Consider the following 12,084-nt stretch of genomic DNA (forward strand, 5'->3'; position numbering starts at 1 on the left):
AAAATTTACAAAACAAGAAGACTTTGACTATTTCCATGTTGCGTTTTGTTTTGCATGTACTTTATGCTCATTGTAACTATTAGGTTTTCAATGCATACTGTCAAGCCCTTGAAAAAATCAAGTACTGAATAAAAAATATATTCACATAGTTTTATGTAAAAATTATTTTAATATCTGAAAAAACAGTACTGACAAAAATGTATAATTTTAAGCAAAAAATGTTTAAAATCTGTACATTTATCTTTGTTTTGTAAAATAAAGTCGTTTTAAAAAATAAAAAAAGAATGACAAACTAGCATCAAGTTCTTCCTGTACTAGACTAGTCAAAGGGAGTCAACATATGTAGCAGGTGCTAAGTAGTGCTGAATTATATTGGCTTACTGACAACAGGCAAGAAAATACTCTGTATAAAAAACTTTAAATGGAAAACATCTACAGGGAAATTGGATTCATGTCAACCTTGAGGTTCATGCCTTGGAACTGTGTTCTAATGTTCTGACACAGCCTTTTGCTTATTCCCAGTAATAAATCCCTGTGGAGAATATCCAAGAAGGACATCACCTTAGATTATATTTCATGCTAGAGTGAAGATCTTCTCTACAGCTTATCTCCACGAGAGGCCAGCCAAAAAACTGTTCTACAGAATTTGTCACTGGGTTAGTATTCGTTTCTTTTTAAATACACACAAATTTTCAAATTTTAACTGACAAATTAAAAAATATACATGTCATTGTTCAATACGTGTATACACTGGATAATATTTAAACCAGAATAGATATATTTAGGTCCTCAAACATTTACTATTTCTTTCTGTAAAAAAAAATTCTCAATGCTTTCTTGTAACTATATGAAACATATAAAGCATAACTTATATACTCTCACCCTACCGTGCAACTGTATCACAGAAGGCATCTCCTGTATATGATTGTAGGCCTGTTCTTCAAGTTGGGGATAGAAGCCAGGGCTACCTGCACATGTGCTAGTCAAGCACTCTACTAGTGAACTCTACTGTCAGCACCTAGATGCAAGTACTTGCTAAAAATTATGCCTTTCTCACTTCAGTCCCAAACTATTTGTTTCCTTTTTGTTAAAAGCCTCAGTGGGTAGGGCACTCAGGGAACACTACTGAGAGAGGGAAAGATATTAGTGTAATCCCAGGCTTATTTTACCAGTGATCATATTACTACCCAAGCTCATCCTCTTTCTGCCAGATTGTGCTCTTTATTGCTCACACCATTCAAAGTAGCCATGAGTGCCAATATTCATGAATTACTCAAGCTATCTTTATTGTATTTACTTTTTGTCTTACCCTCATAACCCACTGTCCATAAATCCCAGAAACATTCCAATTGCTTTTTTTTCCATTTCAAGAATTACAACTGTAGAGAAAGCAACCTTCAGAATGGTATTATTACAATTTAAAATGGGATTCTCATTACTGGGATATAAGAGGTTGTCTTAGATCCAAGAATGGCCATGTCAGTTATTCAAAACTACTGGCTTTTCAAATGCTATATCACATTACATACCTCTAATTTATTAAAGGCCTGTCGCCCACAGACTTATAAAAGCATAAGTCAAATTTACTTTTAATGACCTGTTTGAAATCAATTCACTCAATATTTACTAATCATGATAAAAATGTAACATACAAGAAAAGAAGAAAAATCTTTTCCAGAGTAGTCAACTCACTACCCTGAATATTATTAGCTTTATTAATTTTGCACTGTCATAATTATTTTACATTCTTCTCATTCTGCATCACAAGCCAGGGTAAACTGGGATTGTACAAATTCCACTGAGTAAGATGGGCAAATTTCTATGACTCAGTCAAGTATATAAAAGCTGATGCTCTTCATACCTCTACTTCTGCCTCCAAACCCAAAGGTGACAGTGTCTAAGAAAATGCCAACGATGTTTGGTGGGTAGAGCCAGGAGGATAGGGCAGAGGAGTAGCAATGGGAGAATATATAAAGAATCTAAACATTCTTTACAACCTCTAAAAGACACTGACTGTACACATCCCAGTTCTGGTTTAGTAGGCAGCTAAGTTAGGGAATTTGGTTACATTTCTTACTTTCACTGATCTTAGATTTTTGCAAGGGAACAACTTAACACAAACTGATAACCCTCTCCCCTTCTCCTTATTCTCTTCCTCCTCCTCTTCCTCCTCCCCCTCCTCTTCTCTGCTTTCTCCTTCTCTCTATGCCCAACACACACACACAGACACACACACACACACACACACACACACACACACACAGAGTGAGGGAGCACAACCATTCACAATGACACATGAGTAAGGTATCTAGGAGAATGCAGACATTGCAGTTTGAAGGCTTATAGCAACCTTGAATGAGAAGAACAACTAACGTTTATTGGGGTGCTGGGGAGTAAATAGAAATAATTTGTGAAAGAACCCTAGCAAAGTCCTACAGTATACCTTTAAGACACATTTCTTATAAACTTTAATCATGAAGGGGCTTGCTCAGACCGATCTTTTGTTAATGAAAGTACAAATGTCTCGATTTCTTAACAGAATTTCTTATTTTAAAGTCACCAAAACGTAGGGCAGTAGTATTGAGGAAGGGAGAGGGAAGGGGTTAAATTTTTCCTTTAGATTCAAATGTATTTTGACTGTACATATTTCTCAAAACTGTAGCTGAGTTACACTCTTTTTAGTCCTCAAAACATAAGAACTTATTTTCTGAGTGCTGCAGGAAGGTCTTTGGCACTGCTTTAAAGCTTTAAGAAAAACTAGTTCGAACTCCCCTAGGCAACCCAGTGAGGATAGATACAACAATGAATTCTGGGAATGAATTTAAATGGTACAAAAAAGAGGAGGGTTTCTTCTGTTCCAGAAAAACAGAAAGCATACAAAGAAAGTGACGAATGCCAAGGGAGGGAATGGGAATTTCAGGATGTGCCTGTTTTAGCAATTGAAAAGAATACAAAGAACTAGGATCCCGGCCACAAAGGGCAGGTCAAGCAGTCATAATTATCACCACATAGATAAGCAGACAATGATATTTAAGTATATTACCAGGTGTTTTTTATAATACTATAACCTTTGAAGCTGGGCTCTTTTTAAACCACCAAGAACAACTAACATGCATGGGCTCACATAATCATAAAAGCAGAGATAGCATGTCTGCATACAGACAATAATGTAGTTCTCATTCAAAGACTTCCAAACTTTTAATGCTATTTTAAGTAGTGAAATAATCTAGAAACGGCATAACATGTTAAGGAAGACTTGTCAGAGAAAGAAATAGAACCAGGAAAGTAGTGAGTCATGAGTGTCTGAAGGGTGGAATAATCTAACAGAGGAAACTGAAAGGGTCTATAAGAGCTAAAATGCATGCAAGTATCCATGGTCTAAGCACTGGGGCTAGGAGCGCTTTCTTCTGATTAACTACACTTTAATGTAGAAATCAAGGCTTACAGCCAGAGCTCAACAGCACCCACTATGATGAGAAAAACAGTACTGATGAGCAATGCAGTGTAGCTCTCATTTAAATTTAATTGAGATCATAATTTGTAAATCACTTCTGAGAATAAATCATTTTAGGCCATGTTTAAAATTTAAATTATCCATCAAAGGAAATGCAATTCCCTATATGTCAAAGGAGTCCCTGCTTGATTTGCCATTGATACAATCATTACTGATGCTGTCACCAAGGATTTTCTTATTGAACTCCTAATACTGTATCCAACAGCTAAAATCTAATAAGATAACGCATTCAGTTGAAACAGCCATCTTCCTAAGCTCACAATCCATATATCCCTAGTAGCTACTGGGTTAGAAAGGGGTAGGCCAGAATATTTTATCATCATAAAGAGATTTCTCAGATAGTACTGGGTTAACTATCAGAAAAAGTAAGGTTTACAATGATAAAACCAAAAACCAAACTATCTCGATAGCAAGTTTAAATAGTGTAATTGGTGTTCATACCCATAGAGTACACATCTGCACTTAGCGTTTTTATATTCTACTTTCAAAGTGTTTATTAAAAGTGAATTGTGCAGAGGAATCATTTGAGGGGTTTCTATTAAATGGTTATTACTAAAAGAATGTCAGGTCTGGATCCAGGAATGTGCATTTAAAACATGTTCTAGATAATGCAGTCACAGACAGTCCCTAAACTATATTTTGAGACTTATTATGATTGTGCATCTCATTATTTCAGTTGACTTTAACAACTGATAAATGGACAAAGAAAAATGTGGCACTAACATACAATAGAATATTATTCAACCACAAAGAAGAAAAATGTTCTCATTTCCAATAATATGAATAAAAATGATAATTATTCTTTTGCTTAGGCATAAAAATCCAGACATAGAAAGAAAAACACTATATAGTCTCATTTGTATGTAGAATCTAAAATACTTTATCTAACTGAAGTTTAGAATGGAATGTTGGTTACCAAAGGCTTTTCAGAAGAACAGAGGAAGGGCAGAGCAGGTAGAGATTGATCAGTGAATGCTAAGTTATAAGTAGGGATAAAGACTCTTGGTATATTATTTCATAATAAATAAATCAAAGAAAACAGCTATGTGTTGTATATCTAAAATGTCTGAAAGGAACTGAGTGAGATTTCACCATCAAGAAATCATAAAGGAGTTGGGCCTTGTGGCCAAACCTATAATCCCAACACTTGGGAGGATAACATAGGTAAATAATGAGATAGATGTCTCTCTGGACGACATAGCAAGTTACAGAACAACCTGGACTATATTGTAACCCACTTTCCCCTCTGCCCAAATGGAAATAAATGATGTTTATGCAGATATATATATAGTTAACCTAATTTGAACTTTAAGTAACATATGGATATGTTAACATTAACTTACATAACACCCCATTAGTTGGTAACATTGTTTTTGCCTTTTATGTACTTGTTTAAAAATAAATGTATGGGCAATGGTGGAACACACCTTTAAAAATAAATGCAATTTAAATTTTAAAAGTTTTCATAACATTATACCATGGAGAAAAATCCAATTATCATTATATATACAATGTGTATATGTATATGTGTGTATATGATATGTCTGTATTTGTCAGTTTCTATAAATATACACATATATTCTGATTTGTTTTCTTGAAATTATATATATATATATATATATATATATATATAGAGAGAGAGAGAGAGAGAGAGAGAGAGAGGGAGAGAGAGAGAGAGAGAGAGAGTTTCTATGTAAAATTACGAAGTGTTCTCCCAAAACATTCAAGGTACAGGTAAACAGTGGATCTGTGCAAAGATTAAGTAAAGAAAAAAAACAAGCATTAGGAATAAATTTGTTGAACAGAATATTCTAGAATATCTGTAGAAAGTAGAAGCGTCTATCTACTGAAAATATCTACCTATATAATGGAGAGTTCTGGAACTCTGGGCTCTGAAATGATTCTGAAACTTGAACTAGTCGGGGAGGAGAAAAACCTTGGTGCAGCTGCAGATGGCCTTATATGTCAATGCTTATGTGTGAGACACTAGACTGTGCTAAAGATGTGTAAAAATACAACTGATGACTTCAAGAACTCAGTCTACCAGGGGAAGACCGAGCAAAGGTAAGTATTATAATACAGTAGCAGGTGTGATCTGAGCTGAAGTGTCAAATGATTCTGGCGTTGCTGGAGATGTAAAAGGTTGTCATTTCAATGTGGAGAACCACGTGAAAGAAGCACAAGAGCTTTAAAATACAGAGTGTACCAGGTAACCCAGAAACAAATACATAGATAAATTCACAAATAAATAGAGTATATAGAGAGTTGTATGGTGCTACATCACTGTAAAATGGCATTTCTAGGCGGCTTGGGTGTGACTAAAGAATATCTAAAAGGTCTCTTTGGTTAAAGAAAAAAATAACTTAGCAAAAATTTGAGATGCAAAGTGATTATATATGGTCAGAAAAGGTAGTGGGACAGGTAGAAGAAGCTGAAACAATGTGCTGTGATTCCTCTGAAGAGGAAGAAAAATTAAACTCTACTTGGCAATAGTTCTTGTTGCAAAACAGCAAACTATCAATAGAAAAACAACAGAATATGAACAGTTTTTTTTTTTTTTTTAAACAGAGCTGAAAACCTTAAGAAACAACATGAACAATGGCAGCATTTAGAAACTGCTGGGAATTCAGTGATCCTTTGTGACTCTGTCAATAAAGAGTATCTGTGACAGGCATCGGAAAGAAAGTAAAAACAAAGTTTTCAATGGTCTGGTGAGCAGATGGCTCTACACTGCCTAAGCCTTCTGGAGTCATGGACAATTGAATACCAGCTTTTGACTGCACTCTCGTGCACACATACCTTCTTCAATGAACGACACTTAGGCTCTCCACAGATTGCATGTGATTAATAACAAGTGCTCTGGGGCAAACTTTCAGTGAGCAAATCTTGAGGCTGTATAATATACGTGTTGGTGCCTACCTGACAAATCCAGTACTTGAGAAAGAAGAAGCAGGAGGATTGTAAGATATTGGCTAGTCTGTGTTACATAGAAGACCTGAGACGGGCCTGGGGTACATAGTAAGACAACATCTCAAACAAAAGCAATTTAAAAAAAACTCACTCATGATGTGTAGTAAGTTTAAGACCTGCTAAAAGCAGGTTACTTAAAAGACTATGCTGGGTTACATTCAATTCAGTTGTGTGCCAAAGGAATCCCATGAAAGCCCCCAAACAACCCAGGAGAACATGTAATGACGGGGAAAAAGGTATGCTTCTCAGATTTTTAAACATTGGAGTGGAAATATTACTATCTAGCTAATTGAAGTATTATAAAGGTTTATGACTGGCCCCATACATATAAGGTATTTATTTTAAATAATAACTTGATATACAGTGATCTTTCAAAACTGTGTATGCATGAGTGGAGATCCCACAATTAACTCTACTGTGCACAGAAACCCTTTAAAAGTTTCAAGTGCTATGTAACTAGGCTATTATTAATACTGTTTAGCAGCCCAAGACTCATCTGTAGTATATAGTCCTGTATAAACAGCATGCCTTGGTTATTATTCCTTTTTAAATCACTTTTACCTTGGGGGAGGGGAGGGGAGCATGTGCCACACGGAGTATCAGAGGACAACCTGCAGAAATAGGTGCAGGGAAAGGTTCTCTCCTTCCATCTTGTGAGTCCTGGGGCTCAAACCCAAGTCACCAGGCTTGGTGGCAAGCACTGTCACCTGGTGAGCCATCTTGCCAGCCCTTGAGTAAAATTCTTAATGAGTATAATAAGTCATTTTTTAAAACTTAGTAATAACATCTGTATGTATTCACAGTGTTCTTGAGTGAGCTAGGCCCGCTCTTTATTTCATTAAAACACATGAACAAGCTTACTGAAGTAATCCAGCACACAACCCAGCTGTACAATTCTGCATAGCTGAAGTCACAAATCTTTCTAGTTTTTCTTGGGCTCAGTGCAGGAACACGAATATTATACAGATCAAAGGTTCTTTTTCCTTCACTAATAAAAAAATGTCGATTTCTTTTAAAAGCCTCCAATAAGCTCCTTTTTATTTAAATTCAGTAGGCTCATTTCCACAAAAAGGAATCAGTAGGTGTTGGGGGTAGGGAAATGGGGGTATTGTTCAGCGCTTCTAACCGAACAAGAGATTTTCCACTAAAAATCAAGTTTTTTTTTTTTTAATATAAAGCTTCCAACCACATGCCTAAGATTTCCCAACTCACCTTTCTGTCATCTTGACCTATTCCCCCAAATTTCCTCCTTTTATAAATTACCAAATTTCATTTATATATTCCTCCTTTCGTCTAACCAACCAGAACAAATATCACATCACGGACATAATCTTGGATGAAGATAAATTCTAACCACAGGGTGACTGAAGCAATACAGTCATTGCCTTCTTCATATGCCAATTTTCTAAAAGTTGAATGACATATCTTAACAACAGTTGTCTAACCTCTGATTCATTTTCTTTCCTGTTGTCTTATTTAGCCTTGAGTAAGGGTTTCACTCTGCATTACTGGCAACCTTGAACTTTCGGTGACCTCCTGCCCCTGCCCCTGCCCCTGCCCCTGCCCCGGAAGTGTGTGCCACCTGGTCTGACTCATTTCCTTAATAACACTGCTGAATTCTGTCAAACATGGGAAAATTGTGTATGGTGTAAGTGTACAGTCCTTTCTCCAGTACGTGGGATCCTCAAAAGCTGACGTAAGAACAACCCCTTGAAAAATGTCTCCTGATAGGGATTTAAAGAAGTTGGATCAGAGGGCTAGAGCTAGTGTGAATTACTCAATGTTGGGTCCTTTGCTGAATTTCTAACAACTCTTTAAACAGCATTCCCTTCTTTGGTGATACACAAAGGATGACTTCTCATTACAACGAGCAAAAATCTGAGAACTTTAAAAAGATGGGCAGACTGACAAGAGGAGAGGAGTGAAAAGTGCTGGAAGGAAGGGAGCAGGAAGGAGGGGCTAGAGGAAAGCAGGGAGGAGGAAGGAGGGAGATGCAGGGAGGAGGGGAGAATGAGCAACACATTTTTCTACTATCTCCACAAAAATATAATCTAATTTTGAAAACGTTCATAGCCAGGATACACATTCATAGCCATTCACATTCATAACCAGGATATTTTAAAATATATACACACTTATGAAAGCCATAAGCCCACTGAACAAAATATTACAACAAATTATTTTTAGATAGAAAAACATTTTACCTTAAGCTTTAAATTAGGCAAGAATTGGTTTCCTCAAAATTATAAATTTTTCCATTCATTCATATTGGTATATAAATCCATCAAACACTAGTGTGTGATAAAAACGTAGATTATTTCTGTAAGTAACTAAACATTGTCTTTCCAACTAGTAGCATACATTCAATTTACTTGGGACCTATTATCTACAAAGTAGTGTGGTATAAGGGGGAAAAACAAAGACAGGTTTTTGCAATCACATGACTTAACCTATGAATTCAGGCTCTGGCACTAAGTGGGTACAAGACCTTTATACTCTGAGTTTCAGGCTCAGGTTAGCTGCTTATTCGCTCAGTCTCGGTTTTCTTACCTATAAAATACAGATCACACGGCCACTACTGCCGCATAAGACTGTTAAGAGCTTAAACTGAGAGTATGAGTTAAATCATGAGAGAAATGGTTTTATACATCCACTGTGACCCAACAGCTGTATGGCAATTCTAACAGTAACAGAATAAAACCATTGACCAATTGAGCATATTCATTACTGACTCACAAATAAAATGTTATCATTAAGGCCACCTGATTAAATTTAATATTGTTCATGTGCTCCCTTCAACTGAGGGGGTGGGTGTCAGCATGTCTTTTCATGTAAACACTGTATTCGCACAGAGAAGTGTTTCCCAGATACAGTAATTCCAGGAGCATAACAAAGTCCAGTTTTCACTGCAGACATCTAGAGCAGTATTGCCAACACACACGAAACCTTTATGCATTGAACAAAACAATGTTTTCTTGAGAATATATCTAATTTATTGTGAAAAATGAGACATCTCTGGATTTAAGCAGAGGAATACAACCTCAGCAACTTGGCACATTAAAATGTACACATACAGCTCCTTGGGAGCCATACCTACATTGGTATATGGAGAAAACATCTAGCAAGCACAACTTTCCAACACTTAGAGGAACAAACCAACTGATAGCCTGGAAGGAAACCAAAGCCATAAATTCAAAGAAATGGGCTGCAGGGAGGCTACCCAAACCTGCTGTTGCTTTAATTGCAGACAATTCAATTCAGCAGCTGTTGGTCCAGGGACTAAGGTTCACTGTATGCTCTTCAATGCAACCTTGAAATACGGTCGCTCATCTGCATGCTGCCCAATTAATGAGGAGCAAAATCAGCTGTCACAGCGTGCATCAAAACACAACGTGATCTGTTCGCTTTTTAGCAGGTGAGCACATTCTTTTAAGGATGAAACAAGAATGTAGATGAAAGTCCTTGACAATCAATGATATCCTAAGTTATCAAAAATTGTGGCAAGAGGAACTAAGCTTCTGCTCTGATCAGTGGGAAAGTGAAACTTTCTCAAGGTTTCATATTTGCAAGGGTCCTTCTCATCTAACAGCTGTATAGTTACCGTTTTAAAGAACATGCATAAGTATCTGACCAGAGCCCAAAATTTCATTAGTATACACCAATATTTTTCTTAAAGCTTAAGCAAATACTTAAAGGACCATCTTAGATCTGATAATCTGTTACAATACTGTGTCACAGGAATGCATTTTTACCCTTGCTGTTTCCAGCACTTTGTTTTTGTTTCGGCCAGGAGAATAAACAACAACACATGATATTCGTCACTCTGAGTTCAATACTGAAAGGAAAATAAATGGACATAAAAGATGTAGCCTGGAATGCTCCCCGTTAGAAGTTTCCTCACTCTTAAGTACATAGAAATCTATACAACCAATTAACAAATACAGCCTAAAACTCGAGAGAAAAGCAACACACAGAGAGTTAAAAATTGTTTTTTCCTTCTGAAACACTGGTCTGTGTGCAAACACTGTGGGCACTATCACAGACTACCAGTTGCAGACATGAGACTGGAGAAATCCAGTACAAGAATACAGCAGAGGAGCATGCACAATTAAGGGATCGCGACAAGCAATTTAACAGAAAAACCCAGATTTTCACAATCTACCACACACATAGCTAGGAACGGGCGAGTTTTATGCAGCTTTTTTGTTTAGCTTATTAGAAGCTCATTTGTCTTTCAGTCCAAAAGAACAGTAAGCAAAATAAAAGAAAGAAATTCACTTTGAAACCACAGGGAAATTTCAAAGAAAATAACACATACTATACCTGTATATTGTACCAGGAACATTGTGACACTCTTCAGGGAACTGTTTCACGGTGTATCCTGCCGGGAGTTATTCTCTCCTAACCCTCTTCTGTCCTCAAAAAGAAAAGCTAAAACAACCTAAGCCCCCACTACACACTGTCCCTAACCCATCCCCATTGAGGGGGGAGAAAAAAAATCACTGCCACAATTCAGCTCAGATCCTATGCTTCTGTTAAGCTCAGCTCCAGCCGAGCAACTGAGCTCTAGCGACGGAGCACGGGGAGGTGGATTCTGATGCCAGTAGCGCTTCCATCCACTTCACTTACACAAAAGCAAGCAGCGGAAAATCCAGGAGCCTTGAAGACAAGGGCTGGAACTGCCTTTTCTGAATTGCTATTACTGCATGTGTCACCATCCATCTCCAATGACGGACACTTATAGGCTGAATTGAGAGTGGAGGGGGTGGGGTGGGGGGAGGTTGGAGAGCAGGTGGAGAAGCAATTAGCAGTATGTTCATTGGAGAATTCGTTCAGGATTTCATACATCAGTGCCTAAAGAAACAGGGTGCAGTTGACAAATCACAACTTTACCATTTGCATGCCTTAAAAGAAATGTTAGCTTGCAGCTCCAAACAAAATAACACTTTACCCACACTTCAGGGTACAGACAGTCACCCCTCTACTTTCTCTTTCCTCTGACTACCCTTGTTCCTGGCAGATAAACATTCTGAATATTTGCTCCTTTTCCCTCAAGAATTACATTTTTAAAACTGAGTGCACAGGAAGTATAAAAAATAAATTGAACATGGCATCTCTAAACAAAAACACAAGAAGCTAATTATTTTAAGCCAACTTTTCATCCTTACTCCCATTCTCCAGGTGCAGCCTCCACACCTATAATCATGCAACTTTTGTGCATCTATTTAACCCTAAAAAATCTCTCTGAAATAATTCATTTTCAAAAAAGCTAAAAAACTAAAGCATTGCAGAACTCATTTGATAAGTGGTCTTAAGGAACCCCTTTATCTGAAAGTGGTTTAGTTTTGTCTATCTGCTAAAATGAAGCTCCTTTAGACTGATTTCTAAAATGACCTATGAATAGATACAGCAAGGAAGGACTTTCTTATGGAGAAAATGACATACTTGAAGGAACATCTAGGGGTTGGTTTCAGGGAGAGTAGGGATCCCATTTCTATAGCTTCTGATACAGACAAGAAACAAAAGTGCTCTGAGTCTAAGCTTCCTTATTTATAAGTTGGAGATGACCGTACGGACCCTGACTGCTTTACCATATCCTA

The 12,084-nt window shown here is 37.0% G+C and overlaps 1 protein-coding gene across 3 annotated transcripts in view; it reads right to left on the reverse strand.

Moving 5' to 3' along the window:
- ENOX2 (ecto-NOX disulfide-thiol exchanger 2) overlaps window positions 1-12,084 on the reverse strand; it is a 282,303-nt gene that overhangs the window by 255,671 nt on the left and 14,548 nt on the right. For 2 of the 3 annotated variants that reach the window (XM_080909605.1, XM_080909604.1), the window contains exon 1: window positions 10,808-10,852. The exons of the other annotated variant lie outside the window; for it this stretch is intronic. In XM_080909605.1, coding sequence (XP_080765731.1) covers window positions 10,808-10,829 — 22 coding nt within the window. In that variant the 5' untranslated portion in view covers window positions 10,830-10,852. Of the gene's footprint in view, window positions 1-10,807; window positions 10,853-12,084 lie in introns of those variants that run through there. 3 annotated transcript variants of the gene reach the window in all.

The sequence above is a fragment of the Micromys minutus genome (genome assembly GCF_963924665.1).
Source record: "Micromys minutus genome assembly, chromosome: X".
Classification (NCBI taxonomy): domain Eukaryota; kingdom Metazoa; phylum Chordata; class Mammalia; order Rodentia; family Muridae; genus Micromys; species Micromys minutus.